The 27,321-nt window shown below is 60.1% G+C and overlaps 1 protein-coding gene across 2 annotated transcripts in view; it reads right to left on the minus strand.

Moving 5' to 3' along the window:
* Nucleotides 1-27,321, minus strand: part of COL5A1 (collagen type V alpha 1 chain) — a 140,028-nt gene that overhangs the window by 12,550 nt on the left and 100,157 nt on the right. For both annotated transcript variants that reach the window (XM_079111865.1, XM_079111864.1), the window contains exons 33-62: nt 24,760-24,804; nt 24,589-24,642; nt 23,652-23,696; nt 23,148-23,201; nt 22,257-22,310; nt 19,663-19,716; nt 18,720-18,827; nt 17,259-17,348; nt 17,114-17,167; nt 16,434-16,541; nt 14,107-14,214; nt 13,202-13,255; nt 12,310-12,363; nt 12,122-12,229; nt 11,361-11,414; nt 11,155-11,262; nt 10,027-10,080; nt 9,092-9,199; nt 8,500-8,553; nt 8,020-8,073; nt 7,491-7,544; nt 6,930-6,983; nt 6,233-6,340; nt 6,094-6,147; nt 5,951-6,004; nt 5,057-5,164; nt 3,497-3,550; nt 2,807-2,842; nt 1,272-1,325; nt 268-523 (exon numbers count right to left, since the gene is read on the minus strand). In XM_079111865.1, coding sequence (XP_078967991.1) covers nt 268-523; nt 1,272-1,325; nt 2,807-2,842; nt 3,497-3,550; nt 5,057-5,164; nt 5,951-6,004; nt 6,094-6,147; nt 6,233-6,340; nt 6,930-6,983; nt 7,491-7,544; nt 8,020-8,073; nt 8,500-8,553; nt 9,092-9,199; nt 10,027-10,080; nt 11,155-11,262; nt 11,361-11,414; nt 12,122-12,229; nt 12,310-12,363; nt 13,202-13,255; nt 14,107-14,214; nt 16,434-16,541; nt 17,114-17,167; nt 17,259-17,348; nt 18,720-18,827; nt 19,663-19,716; nt 22,257-22,310; nt 23,148-23,201; nt 23,652-23,696; nt 24,589-24,642; nt 24,760-24,804 — 2,254 coding nt within the window. The remainder of the gene's footprint in view (nt 1-267; nt 524-1,271; nt 1,326-2,806; nt 2,843-3,496; nt 3,551-5,056; nt 5,165-5,950; nt 6,005-6,093; nt 6,148-6,232; nt 6,341-6,929; nt 6,984-7,490; nt 7,545-8,019; nt 8,074-8,499; nt 8,554-9,091; nt 9,200-10,026; nt 10,081-11,154; nt 11,263-11,360; nt 11,415-12,121; nt 12,230-12,309; nt 12,364-13,201; nt 13,256-14,106; nt 14,215-16,433; nt 16,542-17,113; nt 17,168-17,258; nt 17,349-18,719; nt 18,828-19,662; nt 19,717-22,256; nt 22,311-23,147; nt 23,202-23,651; nt 23,697-24,588; nt 24,643-24,759; nt 24,805-27,321) is intronic.

Raw genomic sequence — 27,321 nt, forward strand, 5'->3', positions numbered from 1 at the left:
TGCCCTCTCTTGCAGGAAGAGGGCTTGTCCCTGTTTTGCAGACCGGGAATAATAAGGCTCAGGGCGAGGCAGGTACCTGCCTGAAAATGGCCAAGAAAGGCAGGATTCAGGCTGCCCCGTCTGGGAGCCTGGCTGCTTTCCCTGGCCTCCTCTGGCCACATCACCTACCCTGCTGCCTCCACAGGCCCACGTGTCTCCCAAGCCGGGGAAGCTGGAGCCGGGGACTCCCGCCCTGGCACCCTGTGGGCCAGGCGCCCTCGCCCTCACCGTCTGGGAAGTCAGGGTGACAGAGCTGCAGGTCCTTGCAGGTGCGGGCAGGGTTCTGCGGGGTGCCCAGCGGCCGCTTCATCTGCTCAATCTCCAGCTTCAGGGAGTTGAGCGACCCGAAGATCTCCTCCATGCCATCCGCGTAGTCCACGTAGCTCTCCCCAGCCTCGTCGCCCAGCAGTTGGCTGGCATCGATGTTCCGTCGGGTTCTGGACGCCTGGATTGGCAGGGGCTGGATGACCTCACCCGGGGGTCCCTGGTGTGCAGGAGAGGTGGTGGTGAGTGGGAGAGGACGGGGCAGGTCCCGGGACGGGACGAAGCCCGCCTGGCCAGAGCCTCACAGGCACGGCTCCCTTGGGCCCATGTCCTGGGCTGCTGGACATCTGCCCTCCTCAGCCCAGCTCTCGTCCCCATGCCCATCCGCTCTGCCAGGTTCCTGCCTGCTGGCACACTTCTCCTCTAAGCCACGCCCCAGTGCCCTGAGGCCCAGCCCTGCCGCCTTCCCCTGCACGGCAGACGTGCACAGCTTGGGGCCTTGCATCTGGTCTGTCCTCTGTCCTTGGCTGCCCTATAAGAAGAGCCTGAGCAGAGTGACTAGACCTCCCGGCCTCATCTCTGTGGCCTGGCTGGGGCTGCACACAGTGTAGCCACGTAAAGGCCTGCTGGTGCAGGAAGCATCACTTCCAGAGGCCCCACTGGGACTAGGACCTAAGTGCAAGTGCCCACTGCGTCCCAGATGGCAGGGAGCCCTGCCCAGTGCCCTGACACTCACCTGCACACACCAATGCACACTCACGCCCACAGGAAAGCAGACACACACACGTGGGCACCCACCTGCACACGCACACTCCCTCCGCTCCCCTGGGCAGCTCTGTGGGTGGCCTTGAGACTCCCTTTCCCCGCGGGTCCCAGAGGCAGGCCTCGGGCACGCCACGTGGGGAGGGAGCCTCGTGACACACCTCCCTCCGTCCCCACCCACTTCCTCAGCTTCAAAGGCTACTCACGGGCGGGCCGGGGAGTCCTGGGTGTCCTGCCTCTCCCTTTGGGCCAGTGGGACCCTGAGGAAAAAGACAAAACACAACCCTTGGTCACAGAGGAGCGATGAGACCTGGCATGTCCCCTCAGGCTCCAGAAGGGCCCTAGAAACCAGTGTGGCAGGGGAGGCAGGGGACAAGGATGGCGGGGCTTTACTGTCCTGGACACTGAGGAGGGGAACTGGGGGCCAGTGTCCTCCAGGGGGGAGTGAGCAGCCCAGACACCTTGGGGCCAGATGTGCCGCGGCATCTCAAGAAGTCGGGAGGGGACAGAGAAGAAACTCAAATGGCCGATGAATTCATGAAAAAACGTTCAACTTCATTAGACTCCAGGACACGCAGGTCTAAAGCACAGCGAGATCTCAGCCCACCCCGTGAGAATGGCCACTATCACAAAGACAAAGACTGCAGACCCTGGCGAGGAGGTGGAGAAGGGAGGTCTGGAACCGGGCTGGTGGGAACATAGCACAGCCGTGGTGGAGAACAGAGGAGGGTCCGGAGAGCTGGGAGCAGCCTGCCCACCACCCAGGCTCCCACTCCTGCACATCCCAAGCAATGAGGTGGCGCACGGCTCCCGTGCCATGGCTGCCGCTCACAGCCGCTGAGAAGGGGGCCAGCGGGGTACCCGTGGATGGACCCAAGGATGCAGACCCGAGGAACGTGTGCCCGGGGGTGTTATTCAGCCAGGAGGGTAGGGAGCCCAGTCACTGGCATGGGGCTCCACGGAGCTGGGGAGCTGCAATAAGGGAGACTAGTCAGGGGCAGAAGGCCAAGGCTGCGTGGTCACCCCGGGTGTGATGCTACTGTGGTCAACGTGGCCAGGGCAGTGGCCATGAGAGGCTGGGGATGGGGGCTGGAAGACTCGTGGCCAAGCACAGTGAGGCTGAGGAACACCTGCCAGCGCCCCACAGCACAGGGACCGTGTTCACGACCACCTGCACACACTTAGTAAACAGGCAACGGGATTTGACAGGACGCCCTGGGCAGTGCACTGAAGCACCACACTGTGCCCCTAAGGGTGCAGTGATCACGTGATCAAGGGTCCGAACCGTCTAGGTGGATGGAAGCACTGACAGCTTTGATTTGATTTGAATACCATTCACCCCATACATTTGTACCTTTAGAATAATAATTCATTATGAGAACCCAGTAAGTACAGCAATGTAATTTCTTTCAAGAAAACCTAAAGGTGTAATTCCAGTGGCTCAGGGGGCTGAGGCAGGAGTCTCGTGAGTTCAAAGCCAGCCTCAGCAATGTAGTGAGATCCTGTCTCTAAATAAAATACAAAAAAAGGGCTTGGGATGAGGCTCAGTGGCTAAGCACACCTGGGTTCCCAGTGCCGGAAAAAACCACCCAAATCTGAATGTCATCCTCACAGCTACCTCGGGGATGTACAATGCAACAGAAGGGAGACGGGGAGAGAGCACGAGGTAGGGACAGGGCCTCATGGACTCCCTTCCTCCCTCCCCAGCAGCCCCGCATGGGCCTTAGCCAATGCCACTTACCGAAGAGCCCTTAGCACCTTTTGGACCTGGCGGACCCTGCAGGGACAGAGGTCAGGCGTTAGTGGGTGGCAGCCACTTTGGTCCCCAACTCGCTCAGCAGGGCTTCTCCTCCTGGCACCCACGCCCCCGGCAGCCAGAGAGGGCAGAGGGTGGTCCTCCTGCCCGGCTCAGCCTGCCCGTCTACCCAGCTGGGAGATGACAACCCAGCGGCCACTGAGCAGGAGTGGGAAGAGCTGGACAATGAACTGTCCCCCAACAGCACACGGGCCAGGGCAAGGCCTCCACTAGGCATGTGGACCAGGGCCCGACCCTCGGCAGGCTCAGGGCCATGGGAGAACCTCTGGGGGCCGGCTCTCCCAGCCACCAGGGAGGTGCCGAGGTGGGTGTCCAGCTCACGCCTGGCCAGGCCGGCCCTGCACATGGACTGTGAGGGCTACCTTCCTCACCCTCCCCAAATGCCTATGGATTGGCCTCCACAGTCCCTGGGTGCCCAGCCATAGAGGTGTGCCCCTCCTCGCCTCCTCCTCCCCAGTCAGGGCCAGCGACCCCACTTCCAAGGCTCTGCCACTGGGAGACCAGCGTGGGGTTCCTGGACAAGCCCACCCTGGCCCCCAGTCCTGCTGCTTCTTTTAACTTCCCTGTAATTCTCCAGCCTCCCAACCCTCCATGGAACGACTCACAGATACACACCGGCAAGCCAGGGGGGCCGGGGGGACCAATCGGGCCAGAAGGACCAGTGATACCCTGAAAAGAAGCAGGAAACACAGTTACGGCCTTCAGACAGGGCGGATGGAGGAAGCGTGTCCTGTGGCCCGCTGGCCTCCAGACCCCGAGGGCCCCTGGTCGCCCCTCTGCAGCACACGGCCGGCTGCCACATCACGAGGGCAGATGTCTCTCCTTGCTGGGCCTGGGCTGGCCATCCCCAGCCCCGCTACCCTGTCCAGGCTGGACCCCTCCAGCACTGTGTCCCACTGGGATGCAGAATGACCAGTCCAACACCCCATCTCATGCTTGGTCCCTCTTGCTGCTCCCGTTCATGGTCCTGCTTGCCCCAAGTTTCCCTGCCCTAACCAGGCAGGGGTGGGGAGGGCAGGGAGTGCTCTGGACCCCGTGTGCTCCACACTGCCCAGCCCCTAAGTGACCTCTGACCAGCCCTTCCTGCGTGGCTTGGGCCCAGCTGGTGCAGAATGACTTCTCTGTGTGGACCGCTGGGCACCCCAGGCCCTCCACCTCAGTTCTGGGTCCCTGGATCTCTCCACCACGACTCTCGAGCCTGCACCTTAGTGCAGAGTCCTCTATCAGCAATGCCACCAAGACCACAGTGGACAGGTGGACACAGGGGTTACCATCCTTTTGGCAGTGGGGACCCTGGGTGTCTGATTCTCGTGGCCACTGGCCACCATGCCCAGAGCAACACTTATCCAAGGCTGCGGTCACATCGGGGGGACACTGAGTGGTCAGAAGAGGGCCAATGCCATGAGAGAACATGGCTGGGTGTGCAAGGTAGGGTCTCTGAGGCGCCACCGTAGGGGCCAGGAGGGGTGCAGCTTCACCCCAGCCTCAAGCGTCCAGCCACTCCCTGCCGGCCCCACGTCCTCGGACCAGGTAGGGGAGGTGAGCAAGGGCACCAGGTGTGTCCTGTCACGCAGCTGGGGAAGTGGCAGCTCCCACACGGGTACGAGACGCACTGCCCGGGGGAGAGCTAAGACAGGACCCTGCCCCTCTGCCTCCATGGCGCATGTCACCCCTCCCAGGCCCTGGGTCCTTCTCTGCCTGCCCTCCTGCAGCCACGTCTGAGTGGCTCATGACGGCAAGAGGTGAACGCCTGGCAAGGGTGTCTCTGCGGTGGCTCGTGGGGGCTATAAACTCCGGTGAGCTGTGGCACGTCCGAGGGCCTAGTGCGGTCACCTGGGCAAGGTGGTAAGGACACCAAGGCTCACAGCCCCCCGCACAGGGACACAGGCAGCAGATGCTCCCACCTCCTGGGCGGCAAGCTGCTCACAGGCTCTGGCACTGGGGGAGGCTGGGAAGGGCTGACTCCCGAGTCCCTCCTGCTGCGAGGCCACCAGGCAGTGAGGGAGGAGCTCCTGCCCACAGCCAGGGCAGGGTGGAGGCCGGTGCCCAGCTCCGGTGCCCATGGGGCGCCCGAACCCCGCTGTTCCCATGTGCATTTCTGTGTGAAGGGTGGGTGACAGAAGCCCCTTGCCTCTGGGGACACCCGGAGCTGCTGAGGAGCTCCACCTCACGCACCTGCTCTCCTTTAGGCCCAGAGGACCCCTGGGGACCAGGGAGGCCGCGGTCGCCCTTTTCACCCTGTTCGCCTGGAGGGCCGATGAGTCCGATCAGGCCTGGGTGACCCTGTCAGGAAACGGGCAAGAAAGAGCGTTGGTGTGTGGTGGCAGCACCCCAAGTCCATCCCAGCAGGCCTGGGAACGTGGTGGTACAGCCACGCCCCGTCACCGTGTCACTGCCGACCTCTGCAGGGGTAGAAACAGTTCAGAAGACAGGTCAGGTGACAAGGGGCTTCTCTGAGCCATCACCCGTGTGCGCTCCTTCACACGCCGGCACCCACCCAGGTAAACGCACACGCCTCTTCCTACAAGGAACTGAAACTAAGCTCGTGCCAGAAACGAACTGCAGAGCACTGCATGCTATCACCCCTTGCCACGTTTGAAGGGACAAATGGACATCTGCCCTCTACGTGGGTCGGCTTCACATGACCCAGGAAAGCTCTGGAAGGGTCCCTCCAGCTTCCACTACGCTGGGGGTGGAGAGCGAGCCTGCTGCCTTCTCTAGGAACGACGCTTGGCTAGTGAGTCTGAGGTTTGTCAGGAGAGGTAAGTGGAGGAAAAGATCACACGGACAGCAGAACTGCTGGAGCCCCGGCCCACAGCGGCCACGCGGGACGTGTCCTGAGCGAGCAACTGCCCCTGCTCCGGATGCCCCACAGCCAGGACCTCTGTGCCCAGCCGAAGGCTCTTGTCACTCCTGCGGGGCCTCGGGGGCCCCTGTGTGTGTCCTTCCCAGTTCCCTCTGCCCGTGCACCTCCTGGGCCCACAGCAGGCAGCGAGTGGTGGGCTGAGGCTTGCTGGGCGGAGCCAGGGCTAAGCTGTGACCACAGAGGCCCCTGAAGCCCCCACTCACCTTTTCACCTTTGGGACCAGAATCTCCTTTGAGGCCAGGAAGCCCTGGGGGTCCCTACAGGAGGAGCAGAGAGATTAGGGTCCTTGTCCCAGGGCTTCTGGCAGCAAATCCCCTACACGCACAGCCACAGGGATGTCGCTCACCATGGGGCCAGGTGGACCGTCGGGGCCTGGGGATCCCGGGAGACCTTGTTCACCCTGAAACAGAAAGCCTTGGTGTGAGCTGGCACCCCATCTGCTCTTGGCAGCCCGCTGCCCCTCCAGGCCTGCCCAGTACACTCACCACTGGGCCAGGAATCCCACGCAGGCCATCAGGCCCAGGCTTCCCAGGGGCCCCCTGGGGGCCAATGGGGCCAGTCTTCCCAGGAGGGCCTTCCAAACCGGCTTCTCCCTGTAGAGAGAGTGGGACTTTGGTGCTCAGCCGCTCCAGGCACCTGGCCCAGGACAGCAGCTCAGAAACCCTGGGTGCACGTGAGAGACCCCAGATATCTGGGCTGCCCACAGAGGCTGCCTGGCCAAAGCTCTGCCCTGCTCCCAGCCAGGTGGTTCTGGACCCCTCTGCTCACGCCGGCCCTGCAGCAGGGTCGTGGAGCCACCTCCCGGCTGCCCCAGCACCCACTGCTGTCTCACCTAATGACAAGGCGTCTCCCCAAGGGGAGGCCAGTGGTGCTGCCCAGACCCTGGTCAACTTGCTGAGAGAACAGACCCCACTGCTCAGTGCCAGCCCCATGCTGGGCTCAGATGATGACCTCTGCATCCAAGGTCGAGGGCCGTGCATGAGCCTCAGCTCGGGTCTCTGACTCCCAGACCCCTGCCTCATATCGCCTTCCTTAGGCAGTGGGTGATGGCCCCAGTGCTCCAGGCCACCATTCACTGCTCCACCTGGCCTCCCCGCCTCTCAGCCCCCTGTCCACCACCCACTCCCCCAGGCGCGCCTTCCTGAGGCCATCACGGCCCTGGCCTGGAGAGAGGCTCCTTACCTTGGCTCCTTTCTCTCCCTGTCTGCCTTCAGGGCCTGCGGGGCCTGGGGGACCCTGGAATACGCGAGAGAGCAGAGGTGGTGGGCTCGGGCCCCGGGAGGGTGCAGAGGTCTGAACCCATTGAGTGGAAGTGGAGGCCTGGGCTAGGGAAGGGTGCAGGCCTGAGGCCACTCCTGGGCCACTGGTCAGCATGGACACAGGTCCTTATAATGGGTCCCAGTGACCCAGTCCCAGGCAAAGTACTCTGGTAGATCTGGGGGGCACTGCCCTGAGTGCTGGACCCACCCTGTGCGGTGCAAGAGGCCCAGTCTGTCACAGCCCCCAAGTGACCAGAGGGTTCAACATGCAAAGATGGCTCCTCCACTGTGCTGACTTTCTAGAAGGTCAGGTCCAGGGGAAATGGCATTTTTCAGCTTTGTGGGCGATTTCCTCCCTGATGGCTGGGTCTACTGATGGTGGGAGCGGTTGGCCTGTCCTCACAGAGGTGGCCGTGAGCCCAGGACAGACAGGAAGCTGAGGGGGCTCACTCTCCGGGCACCAGCCTCCTCCTGAGTGACTCACCCTCTTCCCTGGAGGCCCGGAGGGACCAGGTTCGCCAGTGGGGCCGGGGGATCCCTGGGGAGAAGGAGAGCAGAGCGTTAGGAGTCGGGTCAGCTGGGGAGGTGCCCAAGTCTGGGTCGGCCCACAAGGAGATCCGCCTGGTGAATCTTCATCCGCAGCCCAACCGCCTCCCCCTTCCGAGCCAGCGCAGCCAGCCCTGGAGGAGGCCCTGCGTGGAGCTCGGGCAGTGGAGCTCGGCCCCACCTTGCACCGGCGGTGCTGTGCACTGCAGGAACTTCCCCCACGCTCGCGGGGAGCTCCTAGCGATGGTCGCAGAACCCAGGAGCTGCGTGCAACCCCCGCTAGGACTGTACTGCATTTCTCCCTTTCTGGAAATGGGTCCGGCCTTTCCTTAGATCTTCTGGGGTCTTTCAAGTCCCTGTCACAGTCCTGGGTGTGGGTGTGGGCTTCCAGAAAGGAGCCAAGCAAGTCGCAGAGTCCCGGGAGCACAGGGACCCTCCGCGGGGGTCCAGTGGCACTGCAGACTCACCGTTTGTCCAGGCTCGCCGTCGTCCCCTTTGTCACCAGGTGGACCATCTTGACCCTGTGGGGAAAAGCAGGATCCCCACTATCACCTGGAGGGAGCACCCCGAGCTCCTCCAGCTGCAGTGTACCCCAGGCCTCCCAAACCAGGTGAGTCCAGCCCTGGCACAACTGTGACCCAAAGCAGGGGCAGTCACCTCAGGAGGGAGCCAGCCCAAAGAACACCACAGCAGGCCAGCAGGAGGGGGCGGGTTGCAGGGGCTGTGGGGACAGGGGCTGCGGGGACAGGGGATGCTGGGACAGGGGCTGTGGGGACAGGAGCTGTGGGGACAGGGGATGTGGGGATAGAGGATGCAAGGACAGGGGCTGCGGGGACAGGGGCTGTGGGGACAGGGATGCAGGGGCAGCAGCGTCAAGGCTGCGGGGCTGAGGGTCTATAGGACAGGCACTGTGGGGGCCGAGAGGCTGGGCTCTCTTGAGCACCTACCGCAGGACCTGGCTCCCCAGGGGGACCAGGATCTCCAGGAAAACCAACCGGGCCCTGAAAAGGAGAGAGAGGCAGGCCCAGGGCATCAGCAGATGGACCTGTGACTCCCGTCCAGATCATCACCACCCCAGGAGCCACCAGGCACCACCCAGGAGCCAGGACGGTCCCTGCACCTCAGCACTTTCTGCCAGGAGGCCCCTTCTTACAGCGTCACGGGAAGCGGCAAGCCCAGTCAGGGACAACGGCCTCCAGCCTTCTGGAGACACGGGCAGGCACACCGCCCACAGGCCACCCTGGAGCTGCAGGCCGAGACCACAGCCACGCCTGGGGCTCTCAGAAGCCCTCCTGATGCCAGGTTAGAGCGGGCCAGAGGAAGGCCGCGCGTCTCAGTGGCTGCCGGACCTCTAGGCTCCCTGTGGGGTCTCCCGGGCTCACTTCCACATGTGACCCGGGCCGGCGTGGGACCCTCCAGGCCCTGAACAATCCCCCAGTCGCACAGCGGTTGTGTGGCCCTGCCTGTGCAGATGCCACCCCTGAGTCAGGGGCCGGGGGACCACCACAGGGGAACTACTCACTACTCAGGACTACTCACAGGGCTGCCTTTGGGGCCGTCGTCTCCAGGGGGGCCTTTGGGCCCGGGGGGTCCAGCAGCACCAGAGGGGCCTGCCTCACCCTTCTCCCCTCTTTCTCCTTTGGGTCCCTGGAGGAAAAATGGCCAGGGTCCAGTTCTTGGAGCTGACCAAGTGCTTGCCTGGAGTGAGGCCAGCACTGGCCTCCAGGGGCTCCGCTCCCCATCACATCCACAGCCCCTGCCCAGCACCTCAGGTGGGCTGGAGGAGTCCCTGGCTTTCTGAGTCTCAGCTTTGTATGGGGGGCTGGCTCCTGGATCAGACCACAGGCAGCAGGACCACAAGGCTGCCACCAGTTCCCTGGCTCTTGGGCACAGGGGACAGCAGGAAGGCTGGAAAACCCTGGTCCACCCGCAGGGTGGCCTCTCAGAGGATGCCCACCTGACCCTGGAAAGCCTACACATTCCCTGTCTGGTCCCCAAGTCTGGGGTGACAAGCCACATTCACACTCAAGGGCCAAGGTGCCAGAGAAGGCCACATAGGCAGCAGCCACTGGTCATGGGAGTCACTGCTGAGGTCTCCACACACACAGGTATGTGTGCCCCCAACATGTGTGCGAACACACGAGGTCAGGCCCCCACGGAGCTGGGGATACAGCTCAGTTGGCAGAGTGCTTGGCTTGCATGCATAAGGCCCTGGGCTCAATCCCCATCACCACTGAAAAAAATAAAAATAAAAGACAACTGCAATATCTTGTAATCATGGTGACCTTCAAGCCTGCTTGCTTTGCAGAAACTCCAAGAAATAAGGTCAGGTCCCCAAGGTGACCCTCTTTATAAGTGCACTTGGGAGCGGGGTTATGACTCCCTTTCCGTGGTGGGAAAACCCAGGCAGGGTGGGCGTCCAACCCAGCTCCCACCTGGACACGTCCTGCCCTGCCCGGAGCCCTCACACTTACCGGAGGGCCCCCTTCTCCTGGAAGGCCAGGCTCGCCAGCTTCGCCAGGCTCACCCTGAGGAGAGAAGGAGCATTTCTGGAGGAGGACAGCAGCACTTTCCTGCTCAGCCCCTGCCATGCTCCACCTGCCTGCTGCCTGCACTGGATGCCAGGGCTGGCAGGATAGAGGCCACCATCCCCAGGTGGCTCCCAGCTTGCAGGGGAGGCCCATCCACAGTGTTAGACAGGCACATGATGGACACAGGGAGAAGGCATCCAGGTTACTAGCAACGCTGTCAGTGAAGGCTTTCCTGGGCAGGCTGCCCCAAGGGATTTGGAGAATAATTATGAGAAGCTTGGTAAAGTGGAGGTGGTGTTAGAGGTGGGACCCAGCAGGGCAAAGGCAGGAGACATCCACAGGCTGCCCTCAGGGAGCCCCCAACAGGGACACGCTGGGAGTTGGAGGCCACGCCTCTCAAGACAGAAGCAGAGGCCATTTCCCCATGAGGTACTTCTTGCTGACCTTCCTATCATGAAAAGGGGCAGTGACGGACACTCATCACTGGGTGGCCTGTGTCCAGAAAGCAAGTTCTAGGAAGCTGGTGGGGACCTGCACTCCAAGTCTGTCCCCTCCTCCAGAGCTCATCAACGGCTCTTAGCACAGCACGAGCTCATGAGCATGTGTGCACTTGGGTCCCACGTCACCCACGGTGCACACGCTCACACACTCGTGTGCACACATGCACACGCTCACACGTAGGTTTATCTGGCTCACTTCATTGTCTACCGTCTCAAGGGCCTGGGCTCTAAAGTCCATCAGATGGAGTGACAAGGGCCCCAGGCATGGGAGGACGAGACCTGGACTGGGACGGAAGCTCAAGCTGAGCAGCCACAGCCCTTGGGGGAGGTGGCGAGTCTCCACCAGGGCTCCTGGAGAAGGGGCGGGGCCTCACCAGCTCAAACAGTCTGAAATTCTGCAAAAGGCCGTCACAGAGACATGCCCGAGTTCCCAGGTCCAGTTCATGAATATACTTCTAAGCTTCGCAGTGTGCTGCGACCTCACGCCTCTGCACACGCAGGCACACAGGTGTGCATACACCCTCCCTGCCCCCACGGTCCCGAAGCTGCCCTAACGGAGCAGAGACATCACCTTCTCTCCCACTGCGCCGGGGTTCCCTATTCCTCCTGGAGGGCCTTGTGGGCCGTCAGCACCTGGAGCTCCAGAGGGTCCTCGGGGGCCGGGGGGACCTGGAGGGCCCTAGGAGAAGAAGTGGCCGTTGAGCCCAGAAGAGCAAAAACTTCCCCCAACACATACGGCAGCCGCCACGAATGGCCTGGGTGTCCAGTCACACTCACCATCTGGCCCACGTCCCCTGTCTCACCCTTTTCACCTGGAGGTCCTGGCAGACCCTGAGAAGAGGAGGCTGTGGTTAGGGGTCACACTGGGAGTCCACCCACAGGTGCCTGAGGGCACTCCATGAGTCTGGCTCCTGATGCCCAGGCTCAAATCAGCCAGAGAAAATAGAGAAGAGTGCAAAGATTTATGGACGTTGGCACGTATGGTGGCATCCCATAAAACCATAAACCTAATGAGCCAGCAGCAGGGAGATGTCCGGATAAATCATGTCGCCAACATACGCTGGATGCTACGCAGTAACTAAAAACTGTCCTCCAAAGTAAATAAAATGTCACTGTATCCAATGGCGTTCAACATGCCCCACGGTAAGATGTGCAGCGGGTACCCCTCTGCCCACGGGCTGTGACCTGGGCTTGCTGGGCTCCGCAACACCGGACAGCCCCCAGTCGCCCAGGTGAACGCGAAGGTACGTGTGGAAGGTGTGGAATCGGGCGGCACTGAGGCGGACAGCCCTCAGGGACACGTTCACCGTGGACGTCCGCTTTCTTTCCTTACAATCGCACGGCCTTCCCACCAGTGTGGAAGCAGATGTGCTTGCTTGGGGGCAGCAGACGCAGGGGTGCCTGCTCTGGGAATTGGCGGCACTTCCAGTCCCTGCCACTGAGCCTCAGTTTCCCCATTCTTATGGTGACAGGAGGGGCGGGCCCAGCGAGACATAAAGCACCTCTGGGGAGCCCCACACTGTGAAAACCCTGCTTACCTGCAGCCCCACTGGCCCTGGTGGCCCAGGGAAACCTCTAGAACCTTCATCTCCTTTCTGCCCAAAGAGGCCCTGCTGGCCACGAGGGCCCGGCTCACCGTCCGCTCCCTGCAGGGAGAGAAAGGGAGGTGAGCTGAGCAGCAGACCAAGAGCCAGGGCCTGTGGGGTCACTAGCCACAGATACTCACAGAAGGGCCTGGCTGTCCGATGGGGCCCTGCGGACCTGTGGGCCCAGGAGGACCCTGTGGGGGACAAACAGTCCGGGTTGGTTTGCAGACCGCAGATCAGGTTGAGGGAGAGTGAATCCCATCCCAAGCCTGGGCGGGCCAGGACAGGAGGCAGATGCATGCAAGGTTGGTCCCCAAAGTGCCACTCAGCAGAGGGAACATCAAGCATCCAGGCCACAGGCTCCAGAAAGTCGGCCACATTCTCAGTTCAAACTCGAGCGGTTGTGACAGACGGCAGGATGCTGCCACCAGCGTCACACCACAGGTGACCTGTGACCTCTCAGCTCCCACCACACACCACCACAGGGCACTCGGGCCCAGCTAGACAGTGAGGATCCAGGACCACACAGCTCATCTGTAGGGACCTGTTTGGCGGTCCACAGGCAGGTGAAGAGAGGGGAAGGAAGGAGGAGGAAGAGCCCAGCCTCCAAGGACGAGGCCCACATGGGAGCATGGCCACTGTGGCCCAAGAACTGGTCTGGGGCGAAAGACTGCTGGCCACCAGTAAGGAGACATCTCGGGGCCACCGGGAGGAAACCAGCAGCTGAGGGCCGGGGAGCAGGAGAACACACTAGTGCTTCTGGTGCTGCGTCTGCCCAGGCACCCTGCACTCCTCGGCAGGCGGGCAGGGGTGTGCGGGACACGGGCACCTCGGGGCAAGTGCACTGCACCCGCTTCCTCTCACAAGGCCCGTTCATGTTTCAACACCGAGAGATCCCTCCCAGTTCATGCACACACAGGGCTTTACTGGAAGGGACCACCAGCCTGTCCCTTCAACGGCCATCCAGGGCAGTGCCCTGCGCACTGCACATGGCCACTCGCGGGCACCTGGCACTCCCGCTGCAGCACTTACCTGCTCGCCTTTGTCACCCTTGCTTCCCTTCTGCCCCGGCTCCCCGATCTCTCCCTAGGACAGATGGGAAAGAGGCGTCAGCCTGGGGCCTCTTGCTGCCCACGATCACTTTCTCTGGGCAACTAGCCACAGCCGGCTCCCCAGGTGGCCACACCTCCCCTCAGAAGAAACACTTCCGTGGATTAATCTGATTTCCTTTCTAATACCGGCTGGAAGGTGCGGGGCTTTGATCTGATGCTGCACAGAACGTTAGTGGGTCTGGCAATGGGGACGTCACACTGAGGTCTCACGGCAATGGAACAGGCAGAAGGCCACTGCTGCAATCGCCACAGGGATGGTCCACGTCTGCCCCAGTGCCCTGCTCCCGCCCAGGGTGCCAGGCACCCTCCAGGCAGAGGGGGCAAAGTCAGAGGTGTTGCCAGAGGTGGTCATAAATGGAAAGCCAACGGAAGGGCTGAGTCTCATGGCCGTCGTTAAGGGAGATAAAGGTACCAGCCCCGCAGTAAGAGACCAGACCACAAAGTGCACTCCTAATGACGCAGGGCCTTGACAATTCGAGGGAAGACATTTAAAAGTAGACAGAGAGTAAAACCTCATTAACTCCAGCTCTAGAGATTCAGAATGTGAAACCATTCAGCAGGGAGTGTTCTTCTTTGCCCTGGCCGCTGACAGCACAGGACCTGGGCTGCTGCAGAACTACACAGGCTTCCAGGTCCCCTCCAGCATGCCAGGCCTGCCGGGACCTTTGCTGGCATGCTCCTTCAAAGTCGCCCGCTAGCACCAGACCGCCGTGCGGCACAGGGTGGCTGTCGGATGAGCTTCCCCACCCGCCCCCGCCCCCCACGTCCTGTCCTCTCACCTGCCGGCCTGGCCGGGCTCGGCCGAGGCTCACTCCTTCTCCTTACCTTGTCTCCATCTTCTCCAGGGGGACCCACAGGGCCGGCAGGACCAGGGAGCCCCACAGGACCCTGGAGACCATCTCGGCCAGCTGGGCCTTGCGGTCCTTTCTCACCCTGGAGAAGACAGAAGGTCCCTGGTCACGATGGCTTCCAGGTAGGAACATGTACCAGCAGCTCCTCACCCCAGAGAGATGCCTATGGGCAGGAAGCAGGTGCTCTGGGGGAGTGGCTGTCACAGCCACCAAGGACACGAAGGCCGACTGAGCCCCGCCGTGGGCCACAAACAGCTGAGGCCCATCCACATCCTTGGGAGGGCTGGCCCTTTACAGAAGAGGAAACTGAGGCTTGACTGGTGGGCGTCCACATCCCGAGACTGTGTCATCAGCCCAGCTCATGAGCGGGAGCCACACTGCATGTCAGGACGAGGGTGGCCTGTGCTTCAGCCGCCACCAACCTTATTACTCTGCTGCTTCTTTGTCAACACCTCACCTGCACACATATGCACGCACGTGTACACACATACACACACACACAGTCATACAAGCAGACAAACTTGTGTATGCAAGCACCCGTGAACACATGCATGCACCAACATGCATGTGCACCCATGAACTGGCTCACACATCAGAACACACATGCATGCACATAAAAGAACAAGGACACAGATGTGCATGTCCCCAGAACACGCACAGACGTAAGGCGCATACATGCACACAGTGTGCTTGCGCACAAGTGGGTGTATGCACACACACAGGCATGTTTTTACACGCAGTTACCCAACAAGCACACGCACACACCAGTCCCGATTCTCCCTGCACGCATGACCAATCTCTTTCCCCTAACTGCCCCTTAGGTAATCTTACAAGATCGTCACCAAGCTCTTGCTGCGCCATTTATCCAGCTGCCTTATCATCTTGAATGACATGCATTTTCTCACCCTAGCCAGGACCCTTTTTCTCCAAGAGACACCAAGAAAGAGGCGTGCACCCAGGGAGGGGACACGGAGGACAGCACTGCGCTTGGCTCCACGTGGTCAGCAGGGGCACCTGCATCACTGGCCCCCCACCCCTTCCCACCTCACACGTCACTCCCTACTCCTCAGCCTTAGTCCCCATCAATACAAATGTCCATCCCACCAAAGCCAGAAAATGCAGGGACCTGGTGCAGGGCTCAGTCGAAACCTGTCTGGCGTTGCCGGTCGGGCCATGCAGCCTGGGATGCTCCCACCTTCTGGTGACCTTTCCTCTTCCCTGGAGCTATTTGGGGACTGACAAGCTTTTCCTTGCTCAGTGCAGCGCTCGCAAGGCTTCTGCTTAAATATTTACTCTCGTGAAACAACCAGCCAAACTGTCTCCAACAGAATCTGCATGTGTTCCATATGTACTAAGGGTCCAAAAAAGGCTTCTGTTTTTTGGCACAGAATCCAGTTGGATCCCTGGGTACCTCACTGGAAATGATCAAATGCCGTCAAAATTGCTGATCAAGTGATGAAAGGATTCTCCAGGGTGCAGATGTCCCCAGCATGGTCTAAATTGGTACCTCCTGCTCAGGGAATGGAGTGGGCAGCTCTTCCTATCTACCAACCACCGAGAGCGGAGCACACAGGAGTCTCCTCTCCTTGCTCACATAAGTCACCCAGCACCCAGGCCTCAGTAAGGAGGCTGCCCGACTGCCACCAAAGGTCCCCCCAGGCCCAGGGGACCCCTGCAGACAGCTGCCCCCCGAGATGTGTCTAGGAAGGAGGGTACCCACTGAGCCCCTTCAGAGAGACCAAGGTTTGAGTGGGCCCGACAACGCCACCCTGCTCCCAAGGTTTCTCAGTGGCTGCAGAACTCAGGGTCCACCACGAGCTCAGCACACTGTGGGTTCCTGTTTTCCCAGGAACTCCCCACCCCTTCTTGTCAGCTTTTCTCCACCTGTGCTCCCAGATCAACACAGGGGACAGCAGTTTCCAGATATCCATCTTTCTCCTAAAAAGGCCAGCCTTGAGGTTGACCCATGGGAGGGCTGTCCCCTCAGCAGAGACTGTGGCCCTGCACACACATGGCCCAGGGGCTGGATGGAGACCCCGTCCACAGAGGACAGCCTGCCCCCAGCCTGCTCTGTCTGCACCAGCTGGGATGCTGATGCACAGGTGCGGACTAGACAGCTGCCACTGGGCCTGCTCCCAGGGGCCTAGGGCAAGGCACCGGGAACACGCACACTGCCCTGCAGGACAAGGGGACTTTTCGGCACCCTTCCTGCAGGCCCACAGGGAAGTACCCCCAGGGATACCATGGGGGAGGGAGCCCAGCAGCTCCAACGAGAGGCCTCTGATCTGTGGCAGTACTTACAGGAGCCCCTTTCTCTCCAGCTGGCCCAGGCGGACCCTGAGGCCCGGGTCTGCCTGGAATTCCGATGGGTCCAGCAGCACCTGCTGGACCTCTCTCCCCTGGAGATCCCTGCGGAGGGGCAGGAGAAAGGCGTAATTCAAAGGCTCTCAGACTGCACAGCTAAGATTCCTACAGCGCCTGCTCATGGCACCACCTGGCCCTCACCAGAGCCCTCAGCTGAGAGCAGGGAGTCCAGGGGCTTGAGGCTGAGGAGGGGCAGCGTCACCTTGCCCCCAAGGACCACGGCCAACAGGTTGGGAACCCAGACTCCACCACTTGTCATGAGTGGGATCCTAAAGCTGGGAGGATCCCTGTCGTTCAGGAGGCAGCAGGCAGGAATCCTGACTGGCAGCCTGGGAACAGGCTCCTGCCAGTGCTGGGTGGCTCACCTGACCTCCAGTGGCCAGCTCCAGCAGGTGCCCTCAAACTCCAAGACTATGGCCATCCCTCCCCTGCTGGCCCAGGGGGGACCCACCAGAGGTGGGGTCTTCTCTTTGCTCCCCAGGCCCCCATCACCCAGGTGGCCAGGCTGGGTACACGTCCACATCCTTGACCAAGTCCCTGGGGCTCTAGCACCCTCCCAGCTGTCGCCTATGAAACTGGTGTGGAGAAGGACAATAGGGGAAAAGGCTCTGACTCACCGCAGGGCCTGGGGGGCCGGGGGGGCCTTCACTGCCTTTCAGTCCAAGAGCTCCCTGCAAAGCAGTGGGAATGTGGGTCAAGGGCACCCAGGGAGAGCCCCTGGGGGTGCACTGTCTGTCCATCCCCAGCTGGCCCCGTACTCACCACTGGACCAGGAAGCCCTCGGTCCCCAGGGAAGCCACGCAGTCCTGGAGGGCCATCTTTCCCGGGGAGGCCTGCAGGGCCTGGGTCACCCTGAAAGCAGAGCCGAGGATAAGCTGCTTCCAAAACCAGGGACGGCAGCCCTCCTGCAGATGCCCAGACCCCCTCTTGAGTCAGGCAGGCGTCCGCGGCAGCACCACCTGGGAGTTGTGCTGGGGCTTCCCCGGCCACCAGGTTTCCAAAGGAATTCCTTCATTTTTCTTTGAATTTTGTTTTGTCTTGTGTTGGGGATTCAACCCAGGACCTCGTGTGATACTACCCCTCTGTGGCCTTGAGCACCACCCAGGCTCAAGCCTGGAGGCCATGCCCAGGCTGGCTCTGCGTGGATCCAGGGAACACTCTGTGAGGCTATAACTGGGCTCCACGGAGGCCCCTACAGTCCCGCGGGGCCATGTGGGAGCGCGTGGGACTGGGATCACAGCTGCCTCTCCTGTGTCAGGGACTAGTGACAGAAGTGTGCTGAGATACGGGATCTGTGGTTGACACACCGTCAGAAGTACTGCCTGGGAGCCTGGCCACTGCCTCGTGCCTGAAACCACCTGCCATCTGAGCCTGCTCTCTCCTGACAGACACAACAGCCAGACATCTTCCAGAATTTTCCCCGCAGTCCACATGTGGCACATGAGGATCTCCCTAAATCACCAGGAAAAATGCTTTCCAAACTCACTGAGCTCCGTGTGTCTGGAAGAGATTCCCTCCCTCTACACTCACCCAAACGCGTATACATTTATTCAAGCATATACACATACATGCGTGTCTGTGTGTGTCTGTGTATGTATGTAGTTTGCATGTGGTTTTTTCACTATTTCTTCATCTGTGCTGCTTGCCATTCTCTAAGTCACTCTTGAATGGGGTCACATAAAGCACTAGCTATAGTGTCCCTTATAGAGAAGTTGGTGCACCTATTTTTATGCTGATACAGAGGAAGCTACAACCACCAACTTGGATACCCCACGGAGGAGCTAGTAAGAGGGGACAGTGAGATCCAGCAGCAGGAGTGAGGACAGAAACACATCAGCTTTTCGCTTTTAGAATTTATTTTCAGCCTCTGGCAGTGGGGGATTTGTACAAGGATCCCTTTCTGACAAATATGCACAGATGTGTGAAGTACAAGAGCTTTTCATCCATTTTGGGAGTGGGGTGGCAGCGGGGACAGAGCTCCCAGCAGGGCGGGGAGGAGGTTTTGATCCCCACTACTCTTCACTCTCCAGCCCCGCAGGAGGCCAGCTCAGGCCCTGCTCCAGCCAACAAAGCGCGGCTGAATGCGCTGGTTTGGGAGGGCATGGACATGGAGGGGCTTGTCTGAGGGGTCACCCACCCTCAGAAAGGAGCAGCAGGACCACAAAGGCCCAAATGGCTCCTAAGGAAAGGGCCAGCGCGACATGGAAGCTTCCAGAAACTCACCTTTGTCCCTTCTTTTCCAGCAAGGCCTGGGAGCCCCTGTTCACCAGGAGGACCAGGGGGCCCAGGGTGGCCACGTTCGCCCATTGGACCCGTTTCTCCTGTGGGACCCTAAGGGAAAATCAGTGTGCACCACAGGTCAGTTTCAAGTGACCTGTGAAGAGGGCCCTTCTCTTCTGGAATCTAAGGACAGTCCCAACCACACAGGCAAAGACCAATAGCCCAACAAACCCCCATTCCTTTGCCTGTCTCCTTTCAGTCAAAATGCAGAATAGACCAAAGCAAGCTGGGTGGACACTATTAAGCCGCCTGCCGCCTGGCCCCTGGCCCCTGGCCCCTGGCACTTCCTCCTGCCCCTGGGGCCTCTCAGGAGGCCCAGCGAGCTATACTTCCAGGATGTCATGGGGAAACCAGCTGGGGGAGGCCACATCAGCAACCAGGCAAGAGAAGCCACAGCGGGGCCACAGCCTGCCTGTCCTTTAGCTCTGCGGTGCAGCAGGTCAACCTCTTATTCCAAGCCACATCAGGTGCTAAGTCTCTAAGAAGCAGGCTGGCTGCTGCCCCACACTGCTGGCCTCCCAGGCCCGTGGCACTGGTGTGAGCCAGTGGCAGGAGAAAGTGGCCATGTACCCACAGCAAGCACAAGTGGACACAGCTGGCCCCTGCCCTGGGGAAAGCCAGAGCCCTGAGCATGGCCCATGAGGCCCCCTTGTTCTGCCCGCTGGACCCACACTGCATGCTCGATTCATCGCTCGCTCTCTCCCAGGGTGTCTTCCTGCGTGGAGCAAACCTCTGGCTGCTAACATGCATGACAGGATTAAGCTCCCGCATTAGCAGCACCTACACCTTCAGAATCAGGGGAGCTGACACTGAGCATTGGTCCTCCCTCCCTCGGTCCTCGGCTGGGTGACACCCAATACCCAGGACCCAGGGTGCTGTGTCTCACCTGAGGGCCGACCACACCCGGCGGGCCTGGAGGGCCAGTCTTGCCTTGGAAACCCTGTGGAGAGAGTGGGCAGGCTCAGACATCTGGAGCCCCCACCCACTGCTACTCCCCTAGAAAGCTTGCCCCACACGCCACATCCTGTCCCCAAAGGGCAGATGCTCCACGTTTCTTCACATGAGAGGGCCCATTTCTCCTGCTACGCTTCCATGTGGTAACGAAGCTAGAGAAGTTAGTCCGCGCAGGTTTTTTGTGCTGAGAAATAGATTTTAAAGTCTTTCTTATGTCACTGGTATTCATTTTCCAAGCCAATTTGGGAGCCAGGTCTGGGCTGTTTGAAGCTGGTGACTTTGTAGGGACTTCCCTGCTCTGGTCATCAATACCTCTGGTGCACACCAGGAGATTCTCCGGCCTGCACTCTGAGCATGTCTCGGACAGGTAAGAGCCAGGCCTGCTGCCTCTGCAGTCTGGCAGCACACACGCCTGATTTTAACTGGATTCAGTGGGAACACGTCATCTGTGCCTTGTGTGCTCCTGCCTAGGAGCCCATCCTGCTGGGCTCTGGGCGTCTTCTCTGCTTCCTAGCCTCTCCTTTGGAGGAAGAAGCTGTCTTATCAGCAGGGACATGCAGATATTCTGCCCCAGGACTAGGAGGGAGGCTCTGGATCTGGAGAGGGCAGTGGATGGCTTTGAGGCCACAGCGAAGGCTGAAGGGGGGCAGGCACACCTCTGGGCCCGCTGCTCCCTGTCAAGATGCCTGGCACACAGCATTAGGGATTTCACACTGAGCCGCTGGCCCACAGGAGCACACAGCAGATTCGGCTTCCCTGCAAATCCTCAGAGGGCTCTCTTCTGTAAGCCCAGCTCAGCTGCAGGCAACAGGCCTGCATTTTCCAGGTCAGAAACAAGGGGTAAATAGACAGGTTGAGGGGGAAGTGCTTACAGAGACAGCAGCCCGGGTGAAGTTGCTAATGCCAACAGTAATGAGGAAGGCAAGGAAGGCCTCCCATTGGCTCCAGTCATTCAGGGGACCATCTGGGGCTAACGAGGATGGAAATCTGTCTTCAACCCCCTGCTGACAAGTAGGCTTTCGGCCCAATCAAAAGCAGTGATGACCACTTGGTTTAAATTTTTTTAAAAAAGTCAACCCCTCAGGGAGGACTGTGCTCAGGGGGTGTCTAGACCAGTCCAGAGGAGACTCGACTGCCCAGCTGAGATGCAGAGATAGGCCCAGCACCCCTGCATCTGAGGAGCTGCCAGGCCCCATAGGAGCTCTGGAAAGCACCTTCCCAGAGAGGCAGCAGCTGAATTGTCTTACAGGCTCTTTCCAGAACAAGATTGAGGAAAGAAAAGGCACACAATATGCAAACCCCTCTATCTCATCTCCTGGAAAGGCATTAGAGAAAAATGTGCAAAGCTTGGAAGAAATGTTTTAATCTTTCTCTATAAACAAAAGAGCAGAGTAATCTCCATCTATCAGCCAACAAGGGCCATGCAGAACACCGCACAGGTATTACTCAAAGGGGTTTCACCGCGAGGCACCAGAGACAAAACGGACCCTGCCTTTAAAAGCACACACCAGGTATGGCATTCAAACACCCATGCCACCAGTGGGGAGCACCTTCCAGAGCGCCAGGCACAAGGAAGCGCAGCAGAGGACAACGGGGCCTTTCTGCCCATCCCCGAGTGCCCCTGCTCTCCCTGGTGGGAAAGGCCCCCTCTGCACATGCTACCCTCTAAGCTGGATGTGGTGGCACACAGGGAAGGCACACAGCACAGGGACAAGGAGCTGTTGGCACTACAGGGCTCAGCTGCTCAAAGCCTGGAGCCCCAAGGTCACAGACATGTCCGAGGTCACAGGGGAGCCTACACTTCTTCCCAGAACCTGCTTCCAATGAACCAGGACAGATCCCCAGTGGCTGATGGGAAATGATCACATTTCTGATCAAGGCTTTTTCTGCCAGCAGCAAACGTGAGCTCCATCACCGTGAGGTGACATAGCCTGAAATGAGCTTCCCCTGAAGCAGGGAAGAGCAAGGCCAAGGACCAGATGCCATCATATACACAGCAGAGCCACCCCAGGAGGCCAAGCGTCCACGTCTGGACACTGAAGGCGTCCTCCCGACCCGTCCTCCACCCTGTCCCACCCAGGCCAACATGGCTGGGGGCCTGCAGCACAAAATAACTGGGTAACAAACGAGAACCTCCCCGAGCACTTCCCCAGTGGGGATGCGGGAGCTGCAGACCGCTGTCCTCACAATCATTCAGGGAAGCAAAATCGGAAGCACAAGGTTCCAGCAGGCCGGCCACACTTTGCTCGCATCCCGAGAGTTGTGAGCATGGCCTTTGACCAGATATCACAGGGCACACTGCTGCCCTGCTCAGGTGTTCCACATCGCGTCCCCCACAGCCTGACCACAAGGCAGCAGCAGATGGCGGAACCTTGGGATACCTATGAGAGGCTGGCTCGTCTTCCCCAAGCCAGCAAGGTCCCCTCAGCCACGCTGGGCAGTGACGCAAACCCACAGGCAGGGCCACGGAGACCCACCTTGCAGGAGGCCAGGCCACCAGCCTGGTCCCAGTACCCACATACTCACGGTCTCGCCTCTCTGTCCGGGGTGTCCAGGGAGCCCGTCCTTGCCTGGAGGGCCCTGCAGAAAGGATCAGAGGGAAGAAGTCTCGATCCATCCTGAGAAACAGCCACACTCAATGGGATCTAGTGCCACACAAGCCGACAGGAGTCTCCAACTCACTTGTGCGGCTCTCGCTCTTAGGCTTTTTTCTCTGAGAAAGGCAACTTTCCAGGTCCCCGGGACACCGAAATAAATCTCTCAAGGAGCCTGTCCCAGGTGCCGTGATGGCACCTGCCCATCATCTCACTGAATCCTCACAGCAGCCAAAGGGACAGGCCGGTACCCTCTTCTCCAGAGGGGACACAGGCAGGGAGAGGCCCCTCAACCCCCAGAGGCCCAGCAGGAGGCTGGCCCGGGCAGACTGGGAGCCAGGTCTGTCTCGCTGGACAAGCTCCTTCCTGAGCTTCCCCTGTCATCAGGCAGAGCCCCCTCTAGACACCCTTTCGCTTTCCAGGGGGTAAGAAGAAATACCCAGCAGGTGCCATGAACTGGGTCCCCAGAAAGCCATGCTGCAGTCCTCACCCAGACCCCGTGAGTGTGCCCTCCCTTGCAAGGGAGTTCTGCCGGTGTAAGCCAGCTAAGATGAGGTTTGCTAGGTAGGGGCGCCAAGCCCACGGCTGGTGTCCTCAGGACGCAGGCCCTAGTGAGAACCAGCTGGCGTCTGAATGACAGGGATCCGTAGCAGCTCTCCAGGGAGGTGGGTATGGCCATGGGCCACCCACTGGAGCCTTGGCCCAGGACTGGTCACTCTCCTCCCGACCCAGCCAGAATCTTGTGATGCCTTCCTACCCCCATGGAGTCCTGAGGGGCAGACAAGGGCCCCGGAAGCCTGCCCAAGGTAGGGAGTCTACTCACCGGAGGGCCCTTTGGTCCAGGGAACCCCGTGGGTCCTTGAGGTCCATTAGGTCCCTGGGGGCAGAGTAGCCAGTTTGAGGACAGAAGTCCTCCCCCGAGAAGGCCCACCATCTTCGCCATGTGCTGGACTTCTGAACAGGCTCCTGCAGCCTTCTCCCAATTTATCCTGGCCCCTGGTCTCACCATAAGAACAGAAGGCCCAGCCAGGAATGCCGGGGACCAGCCACAGAGCAAGGCCCCAGGACCCTCAGGGCTAAGAAGGGTCTCAAGACCCCAATTCCTGTCATCTCAGCCACCTCCAGACCCTGACAGGGCCAAATGGGTAGGGCTGAGGCCTCTGAGCAATGGAAGCTCTCACCCTGGAAAAAGCCCCCAGCACGTAAGAAACCCAGTCCCAGCAGGGGCAAGGCACCTCCCCTCTTGGCCACCCCAGCAGGAGTGCAAGGGGCCCTCAGGCCAGCTGCCTTCCTGGAGGGGTTCCCCAGGCCCGGGCAGGAAGCTTACCCGCTCACCGGGAGGGCCGGCTGGACCATCGCCTCCGGAGTTGCCCTTGGGAGGAAGTCAGGGAGGGAGAGAGAAGCTGCTATGACTATGGGCTCCGGTGGAGACTGGCCAGTGACACCCCTGGAAGTCCTGGCCAAGGATACGCTCATGCCCTTCTCCAGGCTGTCCTGGCCCTCAGCAGAGGACAGAGCACCTCGGCACTGACCAGTGTCTCCCAGAGCTCGCCCATCCCGTGTAGGCAGCTGGCAGCGGACATCTGCAGGGCTGCCACCTTCAGAGAACAGTCTCCTCTCAGCCAGGACACACCAGGAGCCACTGAGGACTGCGCACAGGGACCTGCTCAGCCCCCGCCCCACAGGGCAGCAGATGCACGAGGAGATGCCCCTTCTCACAGGGAGCACGAGGCAACCCAGAGCTGAGCATGGAGGAAGGGCCAGTGGCCTCCTGGCCAGCCAGTGCTGCCCCTCGTCACCCAGAAGGCTCATCGTAGCAGGATTCCCCTCTGGAGCTCCTCCTGGACGGGACTGGGCCAACCTGCCATGCTGGGGTTTGTCTTCAGAGTCAGCCAGAGTTGTTGAGCAGTCCAGGCAAGGAGGTTCAGTGGCCACCCATCAAGAAAGAACTTTCTAGTAAAGATCTCTCTGCACCTTCAGACCCCTTTTCTACAGAAGAAATAAGGCCTGCCCACCAGACCTGGGTGGGTCTGTGCTAGGCCTGACCTCCTGCTGTCTCTGAGTCCCCACATGTCCTGCCTCTGTCTGCCAAGGGACTTCGTCCCCAGAGTCACTTATCCAGTTCAGTGCAGCTCAAGGCTGCTGGAGAAAGGTCCGGGGAAACTCCCTCCTTGTCAGGGGAAAGGCACGGTCAGCCCCTGTGCCCGGTCGCCCCAGCTCTTAACTTCGGTTCATGTGGTTACCACAGAGGGACGAGGACGTACCTTGGGACCAGGCTTCCCCGTGATGCCCCGTGGGCCTCTTTCACCCCTTGGACCCTGGACAGATGGAGTAAAGGGAGGTTGGTCAGCTCAGGTGCCCACACTCACAGAGGCCGCCTTGTCCCCTATGCCCCCATTTCTCCAGGACAGCCCTCAGGTCACGGGGAGGGTTACCGTTGGGCCTCGCTGCCCCCGGGGTCCAGGCTTTCCAGGTGTCCCCTAGAAGCAGAGAAGGGGCTGTCAGTCACTCTGCACATGCCCAGCACAGTTCAGGAGCCTGCCCTCCCGGCCACCCAGGGACCAAGGAACCCAGCAAGGCCAGGAGGGCGCCCGATCCATCATCTTGGTTTGGATGATCTGGTTAGGGGCTGGGCAGAGGGAGAAGGGTGTTGTTCACAGCGCCAGAGACCTGCCAGCGCCCAGCGGAGAGCCGGCTCAGCCCGTCCCCTGGATGTGTACCACTTACTGCTTCCTCTCCTCAAAGCTCCTCCACATCCCTCCCTCCCTCCTCTCTCAGTGTGTGTGGGGGGGTCATTATTACAAGAAGAAAGACGGAAGTCAACCCCTTTCATACATAATTTACTTTTGCTACTGTTAAGAATATTAGCCATTAAATTTTCAGCAGGCTCCGCCGAGCAAACTTGCAATTTACCACATAAATCATACATCCCAGAGCCGTTCACGCCTCTCAGAATCCAGGCTCCATTTTCTGTTGCTGTTTTGCATTTCCCAAACAACAGAATGCAAACGCACCTCATGAAGATCTCAAGGCATCCTGCCGCAGGTGGTGCCAGGTTGCCCACGCCCTGGGCCTGCCCTCTGCTCCGCTCCCGTCTCTAATGACAGAGCCCAGGACAGAGCTACGCGGCTGAAGGCCAGTGGATGTGTTTCTTCTGGCCACCTTTCATTCATTTGCTGCCAGGATCAAAACTGCTTTAGAGCCTCCCGTTTTGAAACACGTTTAATGAAACCATTTATAATGATGAGTTAATTATGTTCCTTTTTAACAATGTTCTCTGGTTCCAGGGCTTTAATTCCGTGGCTACATCCTCTGGCTTCAAATAAATATTTGCATATGAAAATTAGTGAAACATCTGCCGTCTTCAAATAATAAACGCTGTCCTGAGTAGACACCCTTGATCCACCCCGATTACATCCTGCTTTTGGAGTCCGGTCTCTGCTGTCGGGCCTCTCGCCCCTGCCTTCTTCAACCACAACTGCACCACCATGACCCGGATCTTATACTTAACCTTGTGGCACACCTGGCTCACTGATCAGTCATGTTCAAGGCCCAGGCACTTGGGCCTTGGCAGGGAGCAGGACAGAGTCTCAGCCATCAGCTCATCTGAGCCCAGGCAGCACCCAGCTCACCAGCCCTCACTGTAAACTAATCCAAGCCAGAGTTCCGGTCCTTGTGGTGGAAGCTGTTGGACACAGCGCGCCCCGAGGTCTCCAAACATTGGCTGTGGATGCGCGTTTTCTTGTCCTTGCTGGAAAGGAATGGACAGCTCCAGACATGGCCTTGCTGACGTCCCCTGCTGGATCCGAGGAGCCAAGCCCGGGCAGCAGAAGCCCCATGGTCACAGGACTTCCGAAAGGCTGCGCCCCCTCCCTGCAGGGGGCAGGCCACAGTGGGCACCACTTTCTGTCCCTGGTGGCGGCCAGTCCGATGTCCCCGATGCTCTTCCTGCTTAACCGCCCCCACCGACAGTCGGCGCTCAGGCGACCTCAGATGAGAGGCAGACACACAGAAGCAGCAGGTCGCGCTAGTGCCCTGCCCCTAAACTAAAAGCAGCCACCTCAGCGGAACATCAGAGCAAAAGAGCCCCGGGGACAGCACTGGCCTCCTGCAGCTCCCGTTCCCAGCCCTCGGGGACCCTCCCTGTCCCTTTCCCCACACTGGGACAAAGCTACCAGCCCTGCAGTGGGTCCCCCATGGCTGCCTGGGCTCCGTGCACACCCGCTTCTTCTGGCTCCTTCCACCTCCCCACAGCCCTGCCTGCCCCCCACCCTGGCTCTCCAACTTCCGTCCCTCCTGCAGGTCATGGCAGGAAGGTCACCTCCTCTGGGAAGCCCCCAGATCTTGCGGGTACACTCTGGTGCACTGAAGTGTCCTGGTGCATCCTCGTCCCTCATCAACCTTGGGTGCTGGTCACAGGGGACTCTACTCTGGGCAGCAGGGGCCCATATGGTGTGATCACCCAAGTCCCCGGTACCCAGCAGTGTCTGCATGTCACCAGGACTTGAAAAACGTGTGCTGATTAAGTGAACACACTGCCTCTGAGAGACCCCCCATGACGGTGAAGTACAGAGGCCCAGGGCAGAGCACAGACGCCCGACCCAGAACGTGATGGCCAGGTCACTGAGGCTTGAGGACAAGCCAGCACCAGGGGCTTCTGGGAGACAAAACAGCACAGGTCCACCTGCCAGGACAGCCAGCCTCCAGCTTCCACAGACACCAGGAACCACGGACCTCACGGGCCCAAGGTACCGCCATCTTTGCCATTCCCTGAACTTGAAGGAATCAGCAACTTGTCACAGAAACAGCCTGGTACTGTGGCCCTCCCCTGCAGTGAGACCCCACAGGCTTCCACACAAGGCGACGACATTCTGTGCCCAAGACAGGAGGCGCATGACGGGAAGGCAAAGGTGGCAGGGACCCCACTCGTCGAAGTGCTACCCTGTGCTCAAGGTGCCTGAAGGAGCAGATCGCCCCACTGCTTGGCCTGCAGTCCG

The sequence above is a fragment of the Sciurus vulgaris genome (assembly GCF_902686455.1).
Source record: "Sciurus vulgaris genome assembly, chromosome: 15".
NCBI lineage: Eukaryota > Metazoa > Chordata > Mammalia > Rodentia > Sciuridae > Sciurus > Sciurus vulgaris.